Consider the following 26,963-nt stretch of genomic DNA (forward strand, 5'->3'; position numbering starts at 1 on the left):
TCGTTTTAGCATATCAAACGAACGTAAACATATATAGCATATTAAACGTAAAATGGACTTTCATAATTGAATTTCAAAAGTGACATTAGGTCCATTTTACTATGACGATGTAGAGTTTATCATTAAAACGAGTTTTAGAGTCGCAAATGCTGTGGAGTTCTACAATGTATTCCCCCTACAAAAGACCTATGTCCCGGGCTGGTTGTCTCCAGCGACTCGCCTGATGTAGTCTGTCCACCTCGTATTTGAGTTTTAATACAATATAAATAAGATGCATTTTACTCCGATGCTCAAGTATCCATACACGGAAACGACTCCTAGATATATAAGGTTACAAGACAGCTTCAGGCTTTTTCGACAAGAACTTTTTCGAATCGTGAGTAAGAAAACCTGAATGAAAAAAAAATTAATATTAACTTAACGTAAGCAGTTAGCAGAATATGCTGTGGTAACCGAAAAGAAAGTTGAAGTTGGATATAAAAAAGAAAATAATTTTACATTCAAGATACTTATATTTGTATATTCTATACATTTCATAAATGTAATCTTTATATTTCTAACATTAAAGCAGTCTCTCTTACATAAAGATCTTCTTAACTATAGATTCTTACAGTCTTCAGGCACACGTCTTATTTTATATGTATACAGGCTGTTAGTTTGTTTTGTGCAACGTTCAGTAGAAAAACCACATTTTTCTTTACAAATAAACGTGGCATAACGTTGGAATGGTATCATGCTTTTAAATGTAAAAGAAGCTATCAAATGCATTGTGACAGAACACTGAATAACTATTCCGGTGTTATGCGACGTTTATTAATAGTTAATAGTTAGCGTTAATAAAACTGCCTATACGTTACGATAGTTATATAAAAAAGAAGGAAAATTGGGTCGGAATGACAAAAATAGTGCATAACGCATGATCATTTAAAGTAGTTTTCGTAAGAGTTCAAAAAGACAGCCACACATTCGCGATTTTTAAAAAAATTACATATCTATAAAGAAATTTGAATGAAATGAAATGTTAAGAATAGGTACATTACTGATCGCTTGCTCTAAATTAAAAGCCTGTATAAAGGTGTTAATTCGGCTGTATAAAAATCTGTAAAAATGACAAAGCCCTGATTCTCTATTACATTATTTGCGTTACACACTTTTAAAACCATCGCATGCCACATAATATACTCCCAATGAATGCATTGAAATATCTGGTTTATATAATGTGACATACAAGTGGTTTTTAAAGTGTTAGATGCGATTGGCAGATTGTATACTCTTCGTATATTAGTGGCACCATCAATTAATATGTTACGGGCACAAATACCGCAATTTGTAATATTAATCGTTTATGAAGTTTATGAGTTAAAAACTATGTCACAAAATACATGATAAGTGTGTTGTCAATTAAAGTTTTATTTCCACATTTATTTAACATCTATTAGAAGTAATACCAACTCAAATATGAATAACATCATTTAGGGTATTGTCTTAGTAAAATTGTAGTAATTAAGTTTGTGGTGTGTGTGTGGCGTGCACTTCATACATGCACAAAAGCACGGCCTACCCTAAAATTGATATATTGCTCGTATGGAAGAATTTATGCCATTTTATCCAATTTTCCTGCTGTTTGCATATCCGGTTAAGAATCCCGGTACACGCCACTGAGTACTCTCCAGAGGATTTTCATATCATACAGGTTAATTCATATACATCCGAACTAACAAAGTTAAATGATTTATTTTATACAATAATTAGTAAAATTACACATTTAATTGCACAATTAAAACATCAATCAATTATAATCTATGCACATAATAGATGTACTGTAGAGACTGAATGTACTGTACGTAGGTCACTTTATTGTCCAAGAGTGTCGCACAACGCTTCCTTCAGTTATTATGAGCATACACCAATCTTCTGTTACCTAATGGACCTTATTAACCATCGGTTTTAAGGTTAATTTCGTCTACACTTTTACAGCCAGCGTTCCTAGCAAAACGTTTGTAAAATATCAAGTCAAATCAGTGGAACTGAATGTACAGCTTTAACTAAAAGGACATAAGGTCCAGATTAAGGTCCGTGGTTGTAAGATCACGTGGATACAAACTTCATTAGCTTCGAATCACATTGATGCATAGTCGAAGTGCATTACGATATAAAGATAAAAGTCAATATTCTATGTAAAATTTGAAATTATCTATTCGAATCTGCGTCAACTTGAATCAACCAGTAATTGGTTAGCCCAGCTTTATTGTTTACTTTTTTATTTTAAATTATGTTACAGATCGATTAGGGAAAGCTTGCATGAGCAAAACAGACGAAAGAAAGCTAATATTAGGAAGTCAAAAATAAGTCGATGGAATAAGGAAATACCAACAAAACTACGATGGTGGTTAAATTAGAACAAACTGTTTGTGAAATAAAACAATTATTATATCTTGTCCGAATAGGTCTATGTGATATCACATGTTATTTTAAGAACACGAATACGCGAGAGAAATAAAACAAATCTATTATAAAGATTTACCTCCAATATAGATTTAATAGTAATTAGTTAGGATCCTTCTTAGCTTAAAAACAAATAAACAAAAAAACGTACCTAACGTGGGTACCTAATAAAATAAAACCAAAACGATAACTAGTTTTTGTATACAAATAATCCAATAGTATGCGAAGAAAAGTAGATGCCAGCTCTGATTAATCGACCTGTACAAGGAGCAAAATATTTATGAGTTCAGCGTCCGACATGCCCAACATTTGTCAAGAATCCGGAACAATGTCCGTATCGATGATGTTCTCCAAATCTCAACTGTCCTGCCAATAGTTGTTGTAGTTTCCCGTGGGAGGAGGAACCGGCATCGGGGGAACTGGCATGGGTGGTCCATTTGGGGGTACAGCATTTGATCCGTAGGGCGAACCTTGTGGGGACCCATACCGCGGTCTAAACCAAGGTCTACTGGTGTACTGGTACTGATTACTTGCGTATGCAGCTAAGTTCTGCCCGGTGGCATTTGGGTACGGATTCTGCCCAGTTTGATTAGGCGGGTAAGCAGCGTTGGGCATATTCGTATAGGTTTGATTAGGCGCCGGAGTGGAGGAAGGTGAGAAGTTTGCCTGCGAATTGTTTTGGGAACTTGGGGTAGTACATGTGCCGTAAGACTGAGTGGGTGTTTGAGGATTTGAACCGTTTGTTGGGTAGTTTGGAGGCTGAGCAGTTGTCTGACTGCCGTTGTAGCCTGTGTTCTGTGAACTGCTGCCGTTAGTTGTTCCATAATTCTGCTGTGTTACTGTTTGATTAGAAGGCGTATACCCCTGGGTGGCAGTTGAGTTTGCATCTGCTGAGAAATTCTGTTGCGACTGATTCGCAACGGGAGTTGTCCCAGCAATCGGATAGTTATTATCTTGTGATGACGAGATGTAATTCGTCTGATTGCCCGTGCCATTTGTGGGTTCAGTTTCGGTGGAAGTCGATTGACCGTTGCCATTATTAGGGGCTTGAGTAGTGACCTGATTTGTTGGCATTGTGTATTGGACATTGGAATTCGACACTGGCATCGTCATTGTGCCGGAGTTAGCTTGCATCACATATTGCGGAGGCAAATTTGTGTATTGGGATGTTGGTGTTATGAAGTTCGTGTTTTGAGGCACGATCTGATGAATTGGCGGAGGTTGGGAAACAGGTATTACTGGCGTATTGGTCATCGGCGATGAGGGAGGAGCTTGGACGATAGGAATCGATCCGGTAACTGTTAAATTGGAATTGGCCAATTGTTGGCTGGCGAGAGCTGCGTTTAACTGATGAGCTGTCAGCTGAGTATTAAGATTGATCCCAGCTGGCAGGTATTGCGAATTTTGTTGGACATTCATTGGCATTAATGGCATGTTGTATTGCACACCGCCTGGCATACCAAGTTGGTTTGGCTGCATGACTGTTACGTTCTGCCCCGATTGTAAAACTTGTTGCCCTAGTAGCCCAGGGGGTAGACCACCTTGGACGAAATTTTGGTGATTTGTTGGAATCATGTAAACTTGGCTGTTCGGCTGGCCAATCATGGTCGGCATTTGACCGATGTTTAATGGATTCTGAAGTACAGTCATTCCTTGAGGTACTGTTATCATTTGGACATTTTGCGTTGTATTTTGTAGTTTGTTCGCCGATAGGTCTTTCTGTCCATCTTTATTCGGTTGTATTTGGATAGTATTTTGTTTTATATACATCCCCGAGCCATCCTGTGTTACCGATGAACCCGATACACTAGAAAGAGAAAGTATTACTTTATTTTTGAATTAAGTCTAAAATTATAATTATGTTTTAATTTTATTACAGCTTAGGGTATTCTTCGAAGTTCTGGCGTGTTTCTTACATTAACTTCCTCAATTAAGATATCTTTTTCCAAGCTGTAAGCTAAGGCCCATATGAATAAGAGGCCCCAGGATCGATTCCAGGAGGGCTCGCCTTGAGAACATGTAATTTTTTAATCCGATACAATGCCACGTGGAAACCGATGAGAATAGGGGTTCATCAAACTGTAATTATTGATTATATAATATGCACTCCAGCGACTCTTGTAGAACAGATTTTTTTCAATTCCTGCTTTTATTTTCATTAAAATTTGGCCCGAGACGCCTTTCGAGTTTATTTCCAACCAGCATATTTCTATACATATTAAACGGGCCCGTACTACGCAAAAACTTCTCAATAAAACGATCAATGTAAATTCAAAAAATGTATACAGTAAAATAGAAATAATAAAGGAAGACTGCAACAAGGTTCGCGTATTCTTTAATTTCAACAAAATTTTCTGGATATCTAGCATTTTTTCTTAAACTATTATTATTTTTAATAAGGCGAGAACAATCTTCATGTATCTACCGACAATACTCACTTAGTCTGTTGCCCCGAAGACACGTGTATAATGGTGCCGTGTGCGGGATTTATTTTCATGCCCATACTGACAGCCGTGTTGTCTCTAGCTGCGGGGACAATTATCTTGCTGTTAATCTATATAATGCACCAATTTAACGCAATACCAAAATTTTACTTTAAATTGTTTAACCTATCTGACAGTTGTGATACTTTATCAGTCACATTTTTGACAGTTGTTTACCGCCTGACCATCTGTTAGGTCTGTACAAAATTTACAATGAGTACATAATATGTAAAGTTTTCTCTTCCATGAGACTGGAGGCCTGTGTCCGGCACTCGAACGTATATGACGATAGTGACGACATATCAACGGTGCTGACAAATTAAGTTTTATATATTGAGGCAGCCGGTTGGCAAGTAAAAAGTTACCGAGTAGGCCGTCGTTACATCTCCTTACAAAAATGAGTGTACAACAGCTGATGAAAACATGAATTTCGTATGGCTTTTGTACTGTCAGATTAGTTATACAGTTTAACTACGCGTTTTGCAGCATGCACACAAAAGTACTAAACACACAGGCGACTAAACAAAAGCGTTTAATCCTAGAGCAGAATTTTTTATGACAGTTTAGATCATTAATACTTCCCGGCAGAATCTTGCTAAATAAAATAAAATCAAAAGAATTGAAAACACTTGTAGGCAGATCTAAGCAATACACATAAATGTAGATACTCTGCTGGCTTCTTCTGTAGAATCTGCGGTCCGAACCGGTCGTCGCTTGGTACGAGCAGATTGACTTCACGTTTGAAACGTGAAGCTTGTACTTTGTACTTGCGTGAACTGCTTATATTATGTATAAAGATTTGAATTTAATTGGAATTAGAAGTTAGTATATAATGTCTATCTCGGTGGGGTCTCAAGTTACTGGAATGGCTTTCCCCCACCGAAATACGAAGCGTCGCGACGGTAGAACCTATTAAGTGGATAGATGACATCAAGAAATCCGCAGGGAGACGCTGTATATATGGAGCAAATTCCATGGTGGCTAGAAAAAAATAACAAGATCGCAACATCATTTGCCGTGACGGCATGTAAGCTGGGTTTACTTCTAAGATGCGCCAACAATAAATATGAGTTTATAATATTATATTCCCTCAGTTTGAATATATAGGTTACTTTAATACGTCTATACTAAATGGTAAGTCCTGACGTATGCCGTATGATTCCTTAACCATTACGCTATTCGGAATTATTGCGAATTTTTTAAACAAATTGTTTTGTGTTCGAACAAAATTTACAAGTCAAAATCATATCACGATGGAGTGTCGACATTTAAGGCCATAATTTATTTTGTTTAAGCACGCATTTAACCATCTTTTTGAGTTTTTATATGATGATGAAAAAAATTATGCTAGTGGCGTTGTAAAGACACTTATAATCGAATGGGAATCTGGCATGACCTTGAAGTTACATACGCTTGTAAAATTCTATACGATTACAGTTACGCAAATTCGCTTTGCTGGATTAAAAAACTACGCACAATATACAGACAATATTTTAAAAGCAGAAGTGGTCTTAAAATATTAAAATAGAATCAGGCAGGTATAATCTGATCACGCAGTCTGGTTCAACCCAAATAAAGTGATGGAAAGCTTGAATTTCAAGCAGTTAAAAATGAATGACGGAAGTACGAGCCGAAACATCTAAAACATCACAAATGTAAAAACTTGACACCCTTTCGATTATCATCTGTATCTATAATATTGTTAAATTTAACTGTAACTGTAAAACCAGTCAGCCATTTCCGTGATGCCGCCGGAGTTTCCAAAGGTACGTTCCGCAAAATACGCTGTACTAATCCCAAAAAAAAAACAGTTATCTTCGGAGATCATACATTTCTTGTTAAGAATCGCATGTGCTGTAAAAAAGCAGAGCTGGTACGACTATTTGAAGAAACCTTCACTTCACTTCAAAGTGAAGAAGAGTTGCTGAATGTTCAAAAAAATCATTCTTGTTGTCAGCTTAAATTCACCTTAATCTAAGAAAACAAAACATAAAGTAAAATAGCTAAAAAAATATCATAGATCTGTCACCGACTTTTATTTCTGGAAGTCAGATTCTCCATTACATTCCGCGGAAGCTATAAAGCAAATATCCTGGAAAGTAATTAACTATTTACGCAAGGCAAATAAATTGTACTTAACGTAGACACTTTTTCTTACACGTATAACGGAACCGAGCAGTTGATATTTCATTTCCATATCATTGACTTTAGCAGGCTATGCGTTCTCGCTCGTAGAAGAGATAGAGATATAGAGGTGAGGCTGAGAATTAGAGATAGTATCCGAGCTAAGCGTGCATAAGAATGCTTATTCATATAATAACTGAAATAATACTGTGATTTTCGAAAAAAATGCCGTATAACTTATATTTCTTGTCCGTTGCTTAAAAGATTATTACTTTTTAACGACCGTTTATGTCATCCGATATATCTTATGTCTCAGAAATAAGGATTATAATTCCAAAATAAAACATCAACTATATCAAAATGATGAAGTTAAAAAGAAATTTGATGACTCAACACCGGTAAACGATTCAATACAGCTTGGTGTAGTTACACCGAACTCTTTTTGATCTTTTGGCTGCATATTTAAAAGTTTTAAGGGAGGCAGGCCACATTAATTATAATTAACGAGCAGTTTAATTTAATTTACCGTACAATAAATAAAACATTTTCGAATTAATTGCTTGTGTTATGGTATCCAGTTGCCATGTAATGAATTGGCAACTATGTTGTCCCGAATGAGCTTTAAGAAAAAATGTCTAGGTTTGCGCAGCACTCATAGCATAAGTTTATAAGCTTAAAATAAGTCACGCGAAACTTTTAATGCGCTGTGATCGAGGTTTTGAAAAGAGTATGCGCAAGTACACTGAAGTTATATGATCATCTCAGCTGTGTCAACGCCTTTTCTTTTACGCGTTTTCTAGTCGTTTTCTAGTATCAAAACAATGCAACCATGAAGTAAAATGGAACTTCTCTACGCCTTTTTAAAGTTCGAATTCATCTACACATATCCATCTCGGCCTTGTAGTTCCTATCATTAAAACTAACAACTTCTGTCTTTCGAATTTTGACAATTCAGTATTAATTTATTTCATACAAAAAAAATAATAAATTATGTTATTTCTGTAGTGACATGACACTGTCAAACCGTGATTCGACAACGTCGTGTAGTCGGGTCAGTGACCGCACGATCGAGGTACGCGCGTTATTGCCGATGTTACATTATAGAGTAGTAATAAGTAGAGACTACTATCTATATAAAATATTGAATATTGTATATTTTACAAACTATCAAGTTATTAAAAATTGTAGAACAAAAGTTGTTAATTTTAATACAAACAAAACCAGACCGAGAGATTTCTGGTATACTTTATTTAACCCTGTGTACGCCGTAGCGTTTGCTAAATAAAAATCAGTACCACAGAATTTGCACCTCTAGAACAAGTAAATTTAGGTTAATTTTACTTTTACGTTTTAATTTGAATGCAAATCACATTGTACAGGGCGTAAAGTTCCGCGAGACCTTGTATTTTAAAGTGTTAGCTCAATCATCACCTCGAAACTGTCGACCAAGATGTTTGAGAGAAATACTCTCATGCTGTGAAACTAAATATTACTACAACAATAAAATTCAAGAGTTTCAGTAAATCTGCAATACCTGCGGCGGTTGTCCAAGACCTCGAATCTCTCGACGAGCTCTTGTCCTGGCTTACATGCGACCTGCGGCATCGTATCGGTTCAGTACATACACATAAAAAAAACAAAATTCATTTATTTCGAGTAGGCCTAGTTTATAAGCACTTTTGAAGCGTCAAGTCAATCTACCTGCACCCGTTTGATCGATTGATGTGCCATCGATATATAAACTTAGATCACGCGAATCCATTCGTGCCAAATTTAATGAAATAGATATACTTACAGTAGGCTCGCAATATATTTATTATAAAATAATCTTTATTAAACAAAACATTATAAATAAAAAGTCGATATAAACAATCGACTTACTAGATACCAACATAAATTAGTGATATCTGCATATCGTCTGAGAAAAGTATAAGAATTCGTCTAAGTAAAAGAAATCCTTTGAGGGGATGGGTATATGCTTTTATAACATGATACCGGAGGTAATATTAGATCTAACTTTACCTAAGTTTGAACAATATATTAAAACTCATTTAATCAATCGTGGTTACTACACGATTGATGAATTCCTTTAAGGCTGCTTGGAAGCAGGCCATTCCGCACCCACCTCTAACAAGATAAAAAAAATTATAAAGATTCTTAAACTATAAGAGAAATCTGCTGAGTTACTTGCCGGCTCTTCTCGGTACCACTTCCTTCGGAACCGGTGGTAGAGTCACTACAAACAGACTGACTTGCCGATTCAAAAGTGCTTATAAACTAGGCCTAATTGAAATAAATGAATTTATAATTTGAATTTGAAGTCATCTAAATTATGAGCACTATTTATAGATCTGCCAATTAAGTTCGGTTTAAAGATATAACGCAGAGATTTGTGTGTTGTACTCAAATCTCTTCACCAGATAAATAGTAATATGGAAAAGTAACATAAAGAATGAGCGCGATTTTGTCAAAGTGAGTTGCGGTTGGAAACTAGTATTCTTGAACGAAAACATTAAAAAAAAAAGAGTACAGGTTAATTTTAAAATAAAGTTAAACAGTTAAATTTAACTTACCCAGCTGGTGCGATGGGGCGTAATTGTAACTGACTAGGTGAACCATCTGACAATCTTTTCTGACCTCTAGACTCTTGGTTCGTTTTGGTTGGCGTCGAACTCTGAAAGAATTGCACAAGTCTTGTTTCAAATAGCAATAGTTTTAGCTCTTTAAGCTTATGAACAGCTCTCGTCACGAAAGTTGAAATTGCCTCATGACCCTTACTAATATTATAAATGCGAGTGTGTTGGTTTGTCCATCCTTCACGCCTAAATGAAGCATCCAATCAACTTGATTTTTGGCATACAGTTAGTATAAAGGAAGTAGAGTAACATAGGCCATAGGCTTTTTATTCAAGGAAATGAAACGGTAAACAATGCGGACAACAGCTAGTCTTAAAAGTAAAAATCTTTATTTTTATTACAATCTTTCGTCTTTTTTGTTGTAGCATCATCATCATATCAACCCATTATTGGTCCACTACAGAGCACGGGTCTCCTCCTACAATGGTTAAGGCCGTAGTCCGCCACGCTGGTCCAGTGTGGTGGACTTCACACACCTTTGGGAACATTATTGAAAAACTTACAGGTATGCAGGATTCCTCACGATGTTTTCCTTCACCGTCAAAGCAAGTCATATTTTAATTGCTTAAAACGAACATAACTTAGAATAATTACAGGGCCAACGCCCCCCTCAAAGTGAAGTCGAAGTCCTACCCACCGGGCTATTTTGTTGTATAAAACAATAAAAGAGCTATTTGTGTATTTCCTACGAAATAATAGTTAAGAGTCTAACTCTAGCGCTGGATTGTTATGCGACAAAATGGCAATTTCATACCATATTTGCCAGGTTTTGGGAGTGAAAAAAATGTCCCATTTTACAAGAGGCCAGTGACTTTTTCAACTTTCGTGACGCGTTAAACTAATTCAAGCCCATAAACCAAGTGAAGTGAAGTCTAGAATTAAACGATAGATGGGTCAACGAAACAAGATGAATATGACAGTTGTTTAATAAAAACTATTTGAAATTATTTGCAACATAAATTTGTGAGTGATTGAGATAAGCTTAAAGGGAGGATTAAAAGGGTCTTGCTTTTAACATGCTATTAAACATGAAAATCATGTACAATACGTTAAGTTTGGAGAAGATTTCATTTTAGCACGTTAAAATAATGGTGCTTATTTGTTTGTACGCTGATACTTGATAGAATTCGGATTCAGAACGTTACAAGTAAACAACCTCGCCACTTTTCGTTCGACTTTTTTTTTAAATTATTAGTTGACCAAAATAATCAATAGGTAATCCCTACAGTTATATTAATTTTAATTCTTTTCATGCCCTAATTTTGATACATAACCTAGAAAACCGTGCCGCGAATTTGCGTTCGAGGTAACTTTGACATGTTTTACTTAATCGTGTTCAGTCGATAAGCATTCTTGTAGCATATCTTTATTTCGCTGTGAACAATTTTATAGACTTAATCAATTAATTAAACCGTCGTGAGTTAAGTTCTTTTTAAATGTTCTTGACTGCTGGAATCACGGGAATTTTCGTCAGAGATTTCTCAACTAGTTTCGAACCTACGGGGCTCTTAGTCGTGAGCTTCTTCGCGCGACGCGGCTCGATACACATTTGCTAAAGCCCTCACAGCTTAACTCCACCCGCAGCGGCCTGTACTATATGCGGAAGACGATTCGGATTGTACGCATCGGCGCGTGTCGTGCCGCGTCGCTCGAACTAGCTCATGCTCTGCGACGAAAATTCAAGTGAGTATGTTTATGTTGTTTGAACCATCATAAACTCCGCAAACATTGGATAGAAGCAGGCGTTACTTTGCGGAAATCCATAATATATTATGAAAATTAAGCTTAATTTGCTATAATCCGCGAACAGCAGCAGAATCTGTATGGGTCTGTAATTACTTCAATCCGTATACTCCACACCAAACAGATCCCCGGCAATGTACCCTCTACGCACGTTTCGCTCCGAAACCGGAGCATCCTCAGGAGATGTTGACTTTACAATGAATAATTGTTAAGTGCAATTATTCATAGTAGTGCGGAGTATAGCAAATTAAGCTTAATTTTCATAACTCCGCAAACATTGGCGTAGTGTTTGATACAAGAACATTTCCTAATTCTATAATTATTGTAATTCGAAATTATTCTAATGTTTCACGTTGACAAATTCTAATATTTCCTTTTTTTTAGTTCTAAGTTGTCATATTTTAATATTTAAATCAATTGCAATCATAAAAATATAATTTGGATATAATAATTTAAATTCAGTAAAGTAATAAAAATAATTTCGACAAATTTTATTGCAATGCCGGCGGGGCGTCTCTCTTATGTATGTACATGAAGTAATTAATAAACAATATAAAATTCATACACAGCGCGCATAACGGATGAGTTTAAGTTAAATACCCGCAGTAAAGGATGGTATACTTTAAGTTTACATAATTTATTATACAACCAAGTTAGCCCCATTCCAGCACCGAACGTTGACTTTCTTTGTTGGTTCTTAAATATGCCACTGGCATTACAAAGAAGCCGCCGCCACGTAAATCCATATTATACACATAAAGTAACCAATTTCGCCCCCTTCGTAAAACATTGGTGCTAGGGATCATGGTCTGACTATTATTTAATCAGAATCCGGCTAAGTGCGACTTTTTAAAACACTACATAGTATTAACATTATCATGAAAATTAAAAAAACAACCACAAAAAAAACCACTATATATATACCACGTGTAACAGAATTACGAAAAAATATTGAAGTATGCAAAAGTATGTTCTATAAGGAATCACTCTGTAAAAGTATTAAATCAAAAAGCTTATTTATTTTTCGATACAAACAAATTCAAAAAATTCTAATGGTTTATTTATGACAACCCTATTGAGATAAAAGATCGACACTCACAAAGTACCAACGCGACGCGACGCGTACCTATTTAAGTGACAGGAGTCACATGATTTTAATTTTGCATGTGATTTTAGGACTGTATCTGATTTCTTCCAGTATAAACTATGGCAGCGGTTTACACAAAAAATAATAGGTTTTCGGGTTCACAAATAAGTCTCAAAGACAGGACATAATATATACCTTTAAAGCCAGTGAAGGATTATTTCGGTTGTATATGCGGTTATTTAACGTTATCGGTTTTTACAAAAATATTAAATATTTGTTGGGTCCCATTCATTTATACGTTTTTTTTTTGTTTTTTTGCAAATATACGGTATACTGTCAAAATTTCCATTCTCTACCTATTAAGGGACACGGGACACGGTTCTGCCAGACAGACGGACACAGAGGTGGCCTTGTTATAGGTCCCGTTGGCACAATTCTATTACGGAACCCTAAGAATTACGATTGCAGTGATAATGCTTAATTAAAACTTAGTTGGCAAGTGAAACGCAAATAAAAATAAGTTAATGTTAAAGCTAAATTATAGATAAGGGAGATGTGAGAAGAATTTATATTATTAGTATGATGAAATGCTAATAAAGTATTATTGCATTTGCTCACTGATATAATCTGAGGTGAAGACGCTTGGCCGGTGGAAATTATATTTATTAGAGAGGCACTGCTCACTATCGGCTGTTAAAAAATTTCAAACATTAATTTACAACTTGACCTGACACAAGTACATTTTACTTTTTTTTTTTATGTCTCTACAAGTTAGTCTTTGACTGCAATCTCACCTGGTGACAGTGATGCAGTCGAAGATGGTAGCGGGCTAACTGTTAGGGAGTATGGTAGTCATACCCCTAATCGGTTTCTACGCGACATCGCACCGGAACACTAAATCGCTTAGCGGCACGTCTTTGTCGGTAGGTTGGTAACAAGCCACGGCTGAAGCCTCCAACCAGACCAGAAAGGAGAAAATTCAGAAATTATTAATTCCCATATTGCCCCTATCGGGAATCGAACCCGGGACCTCCTGCTTTAATTCACACAAAGCGCTCACCGTTGCGCCATTGCGTTGGGAGGTCGCTATTTGTCATAATATCATTTCTTTTTGAAGAAGGTTTTTAAAACTATGACAATTATATACGGAGATTTATATATTTTTATTTTTATTACCTTCTGGTTGAATTGCATCAGCGTGCCAGTGTTTTGCAACTGTTGTAGCTGCATAGCTGACAGTGGGAGTGATGTTTGTTGGAAACTGTTCGCTGGCGCTATCTGTTAGAAATAAATACAAATATTATGTACAAGTACTTATTAATGTCCCACAGCACAAGCTTTGTCTTTCAAAAGTGAACAGAATGTTGAGCTTAGACCCACCACCCAGCTCCAAAACAGTATGGCGGGTTTTAAATGCTTATTATCACGTGTACTATACTGATAGGGACTGCAGCTTAACATGCTTTCTAAGGCAAGTAGATACCTGTTTAGATAATTTCTAACTACTCTACTGCAGGGCTAGGACAGGTAGGAAAAAAAAGTTATATCCCCCGATTATAACCCCTGACAGGGTATCCCCTGTCAGGGGTTATAATCGGGGACAATTGACGTGTCGCACGAGAATTACACAAATATCATTTGAATATTATTTCCACTTGTGCACTAATGCTCTGCGGGGGAAGATACATTTTTATCTTTCCCCGGGACATAAACACTGGTCTTGTGCCCATGCTAGACAAACAAATCCTGGGACTGGAGCCCAGGACTTTGTGAATATGTAAAACTAGCTGGCAATGCAAAACACACTTTTGCTTTATTCAAAAGAACACATATTTATGCTTTCATGCTTCATTTGCAGGCTGCATTTGTTTTCATGATTTCCTCTATTGAATTATATCTAAACAAAAGTAGAAAGGAATAATGTTTGATGCGCTTTAGTAACTTGATTTTGGGACAGAGCAACTGCTGAGATGTACTTTTTTTGAGCAAAACCAGTGGTAGATTCTCCACAAATTTTACATCCTGGGTACCTTAAATGTAACATGAACTACTTTTGGTCCTGGAAATACATTAAATTTCCCAAAGACGGTTTACTGGAACATTTGTATAATTACACGAGAAATAGTCTTTCCGAAAAATCAAGTCAAGTTAGGGAAAAAAAAAAATTCCAAAGTATGATTTACAGGAATATACAGTACAGACTTATTCACCGCGGGTAATAACTGCAGGGTGTAGTTTGTATAAAATGTGTAACCGAATAACGAAATAATATTGAGGGATGCATAAGGAATCACCCTATGATATTAAATCAAAAGAAGCATATTTATTTTTCGTTACAAATTCAAAACATTCTAAATGTATACTTATGACAATCCTTTTGAGATAAAAGACCGACACGCGCATAGTTGCTACACCGCGCGACGTGTACTTTACAAAGTGCCAGGAGTCAGATGATTTTAATTTTGCATGTCATGTCAGTGCTGTATCTGATTTCTTTCAGTAAAAACTATGGCAGTGGCTTATTCAAAAACTATTAGGTTTTCAGACAGTACATAATGTACCTCTACAGTCTGTGAAGTATTAATTCGGTTTTAATTCACACTTTGTATATTAAGTGGCATACTTACAGAAACAAACTGTTGCGGCTGTATATTAGTCAAGCCAGTCTGATTTGACAACTCCTGCAGTTGCTGGTAGGGTATCAGCATAGTCTGTGAGCCTGGTACCGTCCATTGCATAGTATCAGCCCCTTGTATATGATACTTGATTTCTTTGTCACCTTTGTCAGTGCTGTATAGGAACTTTTGCGAGGAATTTGTGCTTTGAGCTGCACATACAACAGGTGTTGACGTTGCAGAGCTGACTGTTGTCGTGTCTGCACCTGTTTAATTGTATTAATTAATTAACAGTCAGTTCCAACGATAAATAATGCTGGTAAAATTTACTGGCTCCATGGAAATTAGGACTATACATCATGTGAAGTGAAAAATTCTATGAATACCATCACAGACACGAATGTGTTGTTCTGGCATTTTTCAATCAATAAAATTTGCACCAAGCAATCTCCACTTCTTGCAGGATTGTAAACGATTGAACTTTGGTATAACAACTCAAAATGAGTCAATAATTATGTAATTTAAATATGGAGGGATATTATGTAAATGCATACTATTTTACAAACACTAGAACTACTAGCTAGATACGTAGGGTCAGATGAACATCATTTTGTGGATTGTGAATGGTCACTTTTAGGTCCGTAAAGCAGTCAAGCAGAATTTGACTTGCACCGAATTTTGCTTATGAAATAACCTAGTCTGGCTCTACAATAACTTGAGATAAACGAGTATCTAAATATCTAATCTCCAATCATAATATTGTAGTGCTTAAATTACTGCTTTCAATACTGTATGCAGTGACACTAGCATATAGGTTTAAAAACTATTTGTTTGGTTAGTTACCTGTTAAACTTGCTTGAGGAAAAGATAGTCCATTGGGTAAGATCATGGACATTGAATTTGGTACTCCACTCAATCGTAGCTGAGTAACATTGACTGGCTGCATTGATGATATATCAACAATTTGTGTGCCATAATTTGGTTGTTGTATTGTATTTAATTGTTGATTTAAAGGTAATGATGTGAAGTTAGTGTTGGAGACCTGTACCCCAGGCTGTACGATAGGTATTAGTTGACCGTTTTCCTGGTTTAGCACATAATGCTGCTGCGGTAGTAACTGGAAAGATAAACCTTATATAACTATTCAGTTCTTATAATTGCATTGGGGATTGCCTATACCTGCTTAGTGACAATACATTTGTTAAAGAATGCAAAAACCCTTTCTCCTACAAGGACGGAGATCTATACTGATCTATAAATAATAATGTTTTATGTTCACATTTTGAATGAAATTAATATACACATAATATTAAGAAATAAACAAGGATAATTAAGTTTGGTTTACACATGTATAGCATATTAAACAACGCCAGCTTTTAAAACTTTTTACAAAAAAGTAAGAGAAAGAGGAGAAAATACACAAGAGTTAAGAATAATTAATGAAATTTAGATAAGATAGTTTCATTGTTTGTTTATCTATAATTTGTTAGGTGTAAAACCTTTTTCTTACTCTTATCCCACATTACAGACTAACACAATAACTCTATTATACTTAAATACACTAGAATACACTTTAACCCCACTAGGTTTATTAATCTGAAAAATGTGTGCACCGACACATTTTTCAGATTATACCTAGTGGGGTACCAAAAACCTTCCTACTTTAACAAGAAGTCTTGCTTAGCTTATTATACTTAACTAAGTGTTAATATATATATATACCATAACTACTTCCAGACTAGATATTCTGTCGGTTTCATTTAACATCTTCCAAAGCTAAACACATATTTATACAAATTATTTCATTTAGGACAGGTATACATAACAGGATTACCTGTAAAACTGTTGGTTGTCGGACTGTCATCAGAGGAGTTGTGGCCGGAGCCACACTCACTACTGGTGGTATGACAGAAGGTAGAGTTGACGTTGTTAATGTGGAAGGGGCAGATAGGGCCACAGATGCGACAGGAGGTGGCACGGGAGGAGGCGCGGCGGTAGTCGTCAGAGTAGGTGGAGGACCATTCAACGCAGGTGGCGGCCCTCCAGCTTGCGCTGCGCTCCACTGCGCTAACTCTGCACGTATAGTCTCAATCAAGTTCTGTGCTAGCGATCTAGCAGCTGCCAACGCCTCAGATCTCGTGTGGTGCAAAGCCAAATGCAGCGGTTCAAATTTATCGTTTTTCAACACAGCAGCGACTCCCGTCTCTGATCTTATATACTCCAAATTAGTCCCATTCTGTAATACAAAGTGAAACATAGAAATTTACCTAGAAACCTTAAAATTCTATGTAAAAATGAACAATAACTCACTGGTCCAAGTATACGCGATTTAATGTCAAATGCGGCTGGCGCATGGTCTAGGCCTATATACACTTTGTCTATAAGTCCACCAGACATGATTTTTAGCAGGAATTCTGTAATAACACTTTATTTACGTTATTCTCATCAAATGCATCTTTTACGGAAGACAAGAAAATTTGACATACATTTTGACAAGAGTGAACAAACAGATTATTAATGATGAGCTTACTGTTTTGACATTTAAATGCTAGTTCAGAAACTTATCACAATATTCAACATGCTGGCATCACGTGCTTGTATAATCATTGGTTCATGCAAAGATATGGAGGATTTATCTAAAAAGTTGCGTTTCTCTTTACAATGACTTTTTTATATTTTGGTTCTAAATAAAAATCTATAATATTCTATTTACGGTCTCGCTAATCTATCAATCAGTAAATTCCAGTACGGATTATGAGTTCGCAAGTTCAATTACCGGCTTGAGCCAATCATAGGAGTATTGTGTTAGGCAACTATTGAAATTATTTTAATAACCGAGACCGATTGTTTGAACTGCTCTACCAGCAGTGCAGTGCAGCACTCAAACTCAAACAAGCTAAAATGTTCATTTAACAGGTTTTTCCATTGTATGCCATCTACCTTGGTAGGACCCCTGTGAAAACCCAGAAACTGGTTTGTAGTAACGCTAAATCCAATTTCCTTGCGGGAAGAGCACTGGTTGCAAGGTTTAAACTACTTTCTTAAAAGAGAGAAATGATCGTTAATCAATGGGATATATTTGGCCGAGGATGAAAGAAGAAAAAAAAACACATTTTCAATTGCATAACCATTTATATGTCTAAAAAACATGATATGCTCTCCTTAGCCGTAAGATATTATGAAAAATATAACAGTACCATCTGTTTAACTTTTTTTAAATACATCTTTTAAGTATTTCAGCAATAACAGGAGTTTATCTTATGTCATGTAATCTCACTTTAGCATTCATCTCACAGATCTAAAGGGCTAAAAAATAACAAAATTAGTAAGTGTTAAGGATGATAGGATAACAAAACTTAAAATAAAATGGTGGGAAAAGTTAACTTTTTATGCATGATTAATTAATAACATTAAAAAGTACATATAATTCGACTTATCTTTAAACTTGAACTCAGACTAACGAAGGAAGATAGTGGTAGTGTTTGTTGGTAGAGATAATTTGAGTAGAGGATACTCAAATTATTTGATTATAATGAAAATCAGGATTTCATGTATATCGCAAAAGATTTGGTTATAAGGAAAATCAGTGTTGCATACAATCACCCTATTAAACGTCTATCTTTTTCTTTAGTCAGAGATTAAACTTAAACTAAAATAATAAAAAAAAAAACTATTATTACGGGACTAGAAATCAAAAGATAATTTTTGAACGCATTTATTATACTTAGTTAGGAACGGAGGACATTCTCCCAAGCTCTTGGATATAATTTGAATAGAACGTTAACTTTTGGTAGGACGACAAAAATCAACAACGTCTAATTTTCATTAATTGTATTTGTATAAGTTATTTATACAAAAGGTCCAATAATTTTTAAAATTTCTATATAACATTATTTCGTTACATGGCTGTTGAATAGAAAAATACATTTGAAGAGAGCGAAACTTTTTTTTTTTTTAATAAGCAAACATGGACTTAAGATCCAGTTGGGTAGGGTCGGAACAGCTTGGTGCTTACCGTACACGAATATTTTAGTAAATAACTGAGGCCTCACCGACCTGCTATGAGTGTGGAACGCCATTAGACAAGGTTTCAGACGCTGTAGAATGAGCGTCATAGCCGCAGCAGAAAGAACGCACTGGTGTCACTTCATGACGAATACAGATGAATGGACTTCACGCTTATGAGCAACTCATCGGCAGCAAGGAAGGTTGGTCTAACGTCCTTCTGAGAGACAGTTATATTACGGTTTATATGTGCGGCCTCGGAGTGGAGAACATGCTCAATCTCTCCGCAGAAGAACTTGTGTTAGGAGGCACCGATATACACACTCCTATGTCTCAACAGTGAGTGGAGCATCAGTGAGGCAGATTACTCCGTTGAGTTTTAGTCGGTATTCTGACTGTTTCTCAATAAGCTAGTCCCGCAGAGACTCCGAAGTTTTACCTGTGCGGTTTCCAGACGCGATACTTAAAAACGGTAGGAGCAGTAATTTTGCACGGAGTCGTAAGACCAGTTTTTTTGGAAAACTTACTAAATCAGACATAAACACTCTGAACTCTTGCTTACAAATGGTTTAAATAAAAATGTCGTCCAATAGAACAAAAATTTTTGACAACTGTTTTCTGGTGTTATATTAATTTCACACTAATTGTTTATTTATTTTAAGTACTTATCCCTAATTCTATATAGCTACATTAATTCCTGATTTATAATTCCATTATTAAGCTCTGCAATTGGCTTATTTAATAACAGTCGTAGAGCGAACTTTATTACCTCCTTATTAATAAACGTAGTGCAGCGTTGGGAGTAAATACCTGTAATTACGCAGTGTTTTGTCTCGCTCTGACATTTGATAGTCAGATTTGAAACGTGCGCTCAGTTGAAGTCTGCGTGCGTGTGCGCAAAACACTGCGTATCTATTCCAACGTTACGTTACGTTTAATAATAAGAGGGCAACAGTTCGTTGTTGTCACAATAAGAATCACAAATACCAATACCTTACTCAAGGAAACATGCCGCTTTAAGTTTATGTGCTTTATAGATTAATTATTATTACGTGCTTGAGTGACTATATTATTGGGGCTTAGGAATACTTTTTCAACTGTAAAGTGGTGATAAATCGGTTGTATACAAAACTGAAGCAAAAGCGTTACTTCTTAAACAGAATAGGATAAAAAATAAAACCAAACGAACTTAACATTCCATCAATCTGTTTTAACAGATCCAGATTTAGGAAAACACAATAGAATTGCCGTAATAATAGCATATATTAAACACGGCATTGATTCAATTTCATTTACTTAGTTAAAACTTTTGTATACAATCAATTTAGCGTAACCTCACTTTATTGTCGATTTAAAATCGATATAATTATGTAAGTGGTTCTTATCACAGTGCAAACTAATGCCAGCTAAAAATTTTCATAACTTTTTTGGCTCTCATAATATACAAAATTTGTAAAAGGTGACATTTGTATAACGAAAGACAAACATTTTCAGCCACCCAATAAAGCAAATGACGCCACGCCAGCACTAAAGACAATCGCATGGGACGCAATATAACGCTGATCTTCAATACTCTAATATCACCCATATAATATGCCCAATAAACTATGGACATATCATTTAAAAAAATATATAAATACTGATTTGGTGCATTAAGAAACATCCTATAGTAAATGCGCTCTCATTGCGAGAAGCCGGTATTCAATAAACGTGGGAATCGTTTTCGAAGGTTGAAGTGATGATAATTATTGATGAACATAATTATAAACGAATATTGCCAGTCGTGTAGCATGTAAAATTCATGAATGGGAAAAATTCAAATGAAAAAAAAAGAATTTTAACTTCGAAGGGGATGCTGAAGCTCTAACCACTATCACCACTCTACAAAGAACATAAGAGTAGTGAAAAGGATGGGACCATTTTTCGAGCTGTCAATATTTCAGTCAACCACTTTAAGAGCTGTCAATTTAGTTTAATTTAGCGATGCGTGTACGACAGAGTCTGCACCATTCATTGAATACAGCAACAAAGCTGAACCTTTATATTTTGACAAATTGAACATAAGACAATAACAATGTTAACCGTTTAAAACGTTAAAGTTAACAAAAATGTTACAATTCACATTTAATAATACTTAAATAGATATACTTATACTTTTATTAATAACCTAGTGTTAATAACTTTTTACCAACTAGTTAATACGGTCATTATATTACATATTATGTTATAGATAACCTGTAACAATAATATCATAAATTCTCATGATTTATCCAAGTAGAGATTTTAATATTTAGTTTCAATTTATAGCTTTATAGGAATAATTTAACCCGCTTTCGTGACAAACCCGATCTCGCTTATATTATAGTAAATATTAACAATTTAACATATCTGTGTAATTTTTTGATTTATTTATTGCTTTTTAATTTAAACATAAAACAAAATTAACTAGGACACTAATATGTATTTTCCCACAAGTTTCATTTTTATTGAATCCGTAATTATTCTTGTTTATCCTATATCTGTAAGCGGAGTATGCTATCTACAAATATAGGACTTTTATTAATTTAAGACGAACAAGCTTTGTAGTTGTGCCAGTCTAAATTCCTTAAACGCTATAATTTGAAACCTTCAGAACATACTTTGGTGTTAAGATTATAAGAAAAACAATTTCTGTATAATCTGTTACAAAAATATATTGTAAGTAATATTATATAATTACAATAATTATAATATATACTTTGAATTATTGTGGCTACTTTGTTTTAGTTAGGGAGTATTTTTATCTTACTCTAAGACTCAAAAAATATGGTACGGTTTTGTTTGCTATAGCTTTGGTATGAAAACTTCTTGCATTGATCATAGAAAATCATAAAACCAAGCATAGCCTTTGTGTACTCTTTATTACATAAAACGGAGTTCTGTATTCTCATTGGCACATAGTGAAGAAAATAATTATTATACTCCCTAACAATGAGAATACAAACACTTGTTCACAAACACACCACTTATGACAGCTACACTTCGTTATATATTATCTATTATCTATTTTAGTTATTCATTGTTTCTTTGTGGCCATAACATCTTAAGTGCAAAGCGATTCTGAGGGTTTTTAGACCAAATTTTTTTTTTTTAATTATCTTAGATTTTATAGTTGCCATTTTAAAATATACTTTATTTTTAATATGTCGGATGCTAAATCACTTTTGGACCACAAAATTGATGTCTGGTATGGTTCCTATAAAAAAATGAAATAGTAAGTATTTTACTATAATAGTATTTGAAAAAAAAACAGTGTTTTATGTCAAAATTTGCGTCCACTTAATATTTATAGCTTCTATATAAAGCTTCTGTATAGGATACATATATTATATGTTTTCACACAAAAACTATCACAAACAAATGGCCATACCATTAAATACCATTGTAATTTAAAGACTATACAACAATGGAAGCACTTACTGAAGCTTGGAACATCTTGAACAATAATCATTATTCGCCGGACTTCCATAATACATACACAAGGGGGCACGGCAGGGCTTTGGGGAAGGGGGACGATCATCGTAGAAGGTTGACTTTGATAAGTACAAGGTTCTATCCTGGGCAGGTTTTGCGGACCGCGTGGTCAATGTTCGGGCTACTTCGTGCGCCGCTCGGTCAGCTTCTGCGTAGAATTGGGATCGTCCCGTACCATACCTCGGTTGGGATGGTACGGATTGACTTTGTTCTTTGCGGTTCTTTTCTGCTGTATAACTGAAATAGTAACACATTTTGGTGACCTTGAAACTGAACTTTCTCTAATCTTCGCCAGGAAGCAAAGGAATTTACGTTACAACCTATTGTTGCTAAATTTTCGGATTGGTGGATCTGATTGAAATGATTTTAGTCCATTTCAATATAGATAAGTAATCCATCGGATTCCTAAGAATATGAAATTGCACTTCGATAAAAATGGGCCAAATCAAAAATCCCATGATTATGAATTTGAAAGACTGCAATGAGAAAACTGAGAATGCAATACAATGGGCAAACCATCTACTTGGTCCATATTGCTCTCTTAATGCCGTAGAGACGTAGACAAATCAAAGTAACTAATCTGGCGAGACAAGATGATCCATGGGAAAGACTAATGTTGCATTAGCCTAAGTTCAACTGCAGAGGTCACATGTCTTAAGGTAAAAGCTCATATAGAGCTAAGACCTGATGCTCCAAAATAAATCTACTGATAAAGAACATCTTACCCAATCCAAGCCTCATTAAGGTAGTTCTTGACCATTTCCTCTTGAACTGGGGCCCTCGCCGCTAACACTCTACAGCAAAGCACTTCACACGTTGACTGTCTTCTCATTAACCCTTCTTCAGGGTTACTCTGGCTGCCACTCTTGCCTCCCAATTTGGTTATCGAACCGAAGTTCTTCTTCAATTTACTACTCATTGACCTTGAAGAAAAGGATTATATTCTATAATGTTTTTAAGACCGTAATTAACAAACTTGATTTGATAATCTGTGACAAGCAGACACATCTGTTTGGCCCTATTTATAAGTATTTGTTTTTAAGCAAAATAAGAAATATGTCGAAGTTTTCTCACAAGATGTTCAACTTACAACGAAACGTCAGTAACGAAAAAGAAAAGCCTGCTTTTATACAAGCACTTAAGAAAATACCCTTCTGAAAGCACACTGTTCTCGAAAATTTCGAGATTTCCTTCTTCCATGTACTCTCTTCCCTAACTATTATGCATGATAGAATTCGCATGCGTACTTGAAAAGAGAACATCTATATTACAGCTTGAATTCTTCATTATTCAATTTTGATATTTTGAAATCTCTGCGTACATAAAGTATTTTGTGATTTCAAACTATGAGTTGCTAAGTTTTTGTTATCAATATCTTAGCTATGGAACAATGAATTAACTAAAGCTCTAATTTTAAATTCAAGAGTGCGGCCATCAAGCATTTACGGGGGAAATATTTTTTAAAATAATAATTAGCAATTTTGATCAATAAAACCTTTGGATGAAACCAATTTTTTTGGATGTAGTAGATCTACAGACTTTTAAACTTCATAGGAAAGTTCATAATAAATCATACCTTTTTAAGATAATCTGAGATTGAGGACACGTATTACATTAGTTGATCATAAGTTAAGAAGACGTGAAAAGGTCTGAGTTTGGGATGACTATTTGATAGAGGTTGAGATAAATTATTAATAGTAGAAACTTACCTGCCAATACTTCCGAATTGTTTTGCAACGGAATTCAATTGCTTTGAGCTCTTAGTCGATAGTGCGTCAAGGGATCTTCTCAGTTCTTCTGGCGGTTGGCTATGGGACAAGCATTCTACACGCTCAAGGTCGAGGTAAGCGGCTAACATGGAAGAGCGTTGGTATTCGTCTGGAAGTAGGTTGTTTATTGTTTTTTGATCTGGTTCGATCTCCCATCGGAATTCTTGGCCGGGATCGACGTTAAATCTGAAAATTGTTTTTTTTTTGTTAAAATATACGACCACAACTATATCATAAGAGTCGTTATGTTGTTGTCATCAAATACCGAGTAGACTTTAGCGAAAGCAGGCTGAAAAAACTATACATGGGAATGTGTACAAAGTGTAAAAAAAAAAGGACGGTTATTTTCGACGCAACAAAATAAATGCGAAGTATTGTAAGTAAGCACTAAATTTAATTCAAAATATATAACAATTTAACTACGTACGATGTCCCCAGACAACCTAAAATGTAAATGTGCTACTCTGTGTGTAAGCTGAATTTGGAGGTTTTTGTCTGTTTGGTCTTGTTTTTTCTCCTTCTCCTTTTGCAAGACTATCCCAGAAGCAATTTAGAGATTATGAATTCCTGAAATCTCCGCATCTCCAGCTAGATAGTTCGCCAAATAAGTCATATGCAGAAATATTTGTAAATACATACCGTATAGGCATAGGGTTCCCGGCCTGGTCTTCCAAAGGCACTCTAGCCCCATCAGTGGGCAAGGGTTCGCAGGGCACTAAAGCTGAGAAATGACCAGCATCATACGCTAGTAGAATGGGTGCTTTGCTGCACAGTTCGGGCTCAAGCTCGAGGGGTAGGTAGATACCACCGAAAGGGATCGGAGCTATGGGGTCGCCGCGAAAATCCTGGAACAACGTTATACATTTTAGCAGCAGGATCATAATCCAAACTAATAGTGTGCGACAATGTTATTGTTTGGTTGTTTTTTTATAGAGGGATTTGATCTATACAGTGTTTTATACAGCATTTCACGTTATAGTTACCTAGAATAGGAAGGTGCGAGCCAAAATCAACCCTAACACATTACGGAAAGACTCAAAACTCAAAGGAGTCGGGCGCCGTTGTAGATACGATCAATGACGAATCAACATTAACACATCAACTCAACAGCAACTCGACTCAAATTGAAACGAGTGGCCGTATACGCCTGGAACACATGTTGAAATTTTGCTTTATATCACTTAACATAAAGCTCAAATTTCGATGCTTTAGTTTGATTCCAGTTAGGGGTTGAGTACATACAGTGCGCGACGCCATTCAAAAGTGCGGACGGTAGAAAAGGAAAGTAAAATAATGACTTACTCTCAAGGCTACGTCAGCAAACACGATGACAGGCCGCCGCATAACATGCGCAAGCGCAAACACGTGCAACTGCTCCAACCCAGCGTAGTGAGGTGCTGCGGTTGGTTGCGGTCGAGGCCTGGGCTCCGCTGAAGCCGCCCTCACTGCATCGTGCCATTCTCTGTCCCACTCTGATTCTGACGGCGTTAGTCCGGCTGACTTCAGTGAGAGGCTTTCCGACCATCGCCAGCGGCGTTTAATAGCTTCTGTTACAGATAATTCATCATTAGTTTAACTTAGTATTACTTACTGCTAAAGTAGTGTAAGTAAAAGTTTAAATTGTAGTAAAGCTTTTTGTGACAGCTCCTCTGAGGAAGTACTACCAACAAGTTAATTTCTGCCACTAAGTAGCATTGTCGCATTGCTTTGTTCTCGTCTGAAAGGCGTGGTTGCCGGTGTATTATAGGAACGTAAAACTTAACATCTACTCAGTGGCGTGCACTGGGTTTCTCACCAGGGAATACAGCAGGAAAATTGCATAGAACAGTAAAAATCCTCCTTTTATACGAGTTATATATCAATTTTAGGGTATGCAGTGCTTTTGTGCATCTATGAAGTGCACGCCACTGCATCTACTCATCTCGTCTGACTTACGTTTATCGACACAAGGCAACCCTTTGCAGGATATGTTTCTTGTATGTGTTGCGAATTGTTGCTCTGTTTATAGGAAATGGCTTTCCATTTAGCATCAGGTGGGCTATATACTTGCTCGATTAGTTGGAAGATCGCAGCGAATTGGCCGGCATAGGTAACGAACGATGAGAAACGACAGATTAGCTTTCCTATTGGACTAAATTAAAGGCCGACTCCAAGGCACAAAGTTAACCCACACAGCCTTCTGTGACAAAGCCTTTACTAAAATAAATCGAAGACCTTTTTATAGTGTGTGTAGAATCAATCCAATGTCTTGAGAAAATCAAAGTAGATCTCTCTTTCATATGAAAACTCTATCTTTCCACTCCGAGTTTGTTACGTCTCCATCAGAAACGCTGCTATCTCTCCCCCCAGAACTGTGCACAATCCCCACGATGTGCCTTTACCCAGAGCACGATGCCATCGTGCTTGCGTATACCCAGTGGCGTGCATCTCATAGATGCAAATAAGCAGTGCATACCCTGACCTCAGGGCCTCTCAGACCATAAGGACGACTTAAAATTTAAAGATTGAAAAAAAATTAAACAATTTATAGAAAACTATAAAAG

The 26,963-nt window shown here is 35.9% G+C and overlaps 2 protein-coding genes across 3 annotated transcripts in view; both read right to left on the reverse strand.

Moving 5' to 3' along the window:
• Positions 1-499: 499 nt before the first annotated feature.
• On the reverse strand, positions 500-17,606 carry LOC120632582 (mucin-4-like). Of its 2 annotated transcripts, XM_039902502.1 has the most exons (10): positions 17,444-17,606; positions 16,968-17,369; positions 15,977-16,250; positions 15,146-15,399; positions 13,695-13,796; positions 13,137-13,208; positions 9,626-9,726; positions 8,587-8,648; positions 4,884-4,971; positions 500-4,252 (listed from the first exon to the last, which is right to left on the reverse strand). In XM_039902502.1, the coding sequence occupies exons 1-10, from the start codon at positions 17,528-17,530 to the stop codon at positions 2,803-2,805; spliced, it is 2,892 nt and encodes a 963-aa protein (XP_039758436.1). In that variant the 5' UTR covers positions 17,531-17,606; the 3' UTR covers positions 500-2,802. The 2 variants fall into 2 exon arrangements, with proteins under 2 accessions (XP_039758436.1, XP_039758437.1); XM_039902503.1 differs by lacking the exon at positions 13,137-13,208.
• A 639-nt stretch (positions 17,607-18,245) lies between these two features.
• The window catches only part of LOC120632530 (OTU domain-containing protein 7B-like), a 43,034-nt gene continuing 34,316 nt past the window's right edge, over positions 18,246-26,963 (reverse strand). The window contains exons 6-10 of the mRNA XM_039902353.1: positions 25,723-25,967; positions 25,060-25,265; positions 24,361-24,606; positions 23,377-23,574; positions 18,246-22,888 (exon numbers count right to left, since the gene is read on the reverse strand). Of these exons, the coding sequence (XP_039758287.1) occupies positions 22,594-22,888; positions 23,377-23,574; positions 24,361-24,606; positions 25,060-25,265; positions 25,723-25,967 (1,190 nt within the window). The 3' untranslated portion in view covers positions 18,246-22,593. The remainder of the gene's footprint in view (positions 22,889-23,376; positions 23,575-24,360; positions 24,607-25,059; positions 25,266-25,722; positions 25,968-26,963) is intronic.

This window comes from Pararge aegeria, chromosome 20, assembly GCF_905163445.1.
Source record: "Pararge aegeria chromosome 20, ilParAegt1.1, whole genome shotgun sequence".
Classification (NCBI taxonomy): Eukaryota; Metazoa; Arthropoda; class Insecta; order Lepidoptera; family Nymphalidae; genus Pararge; species Pararge aegeria.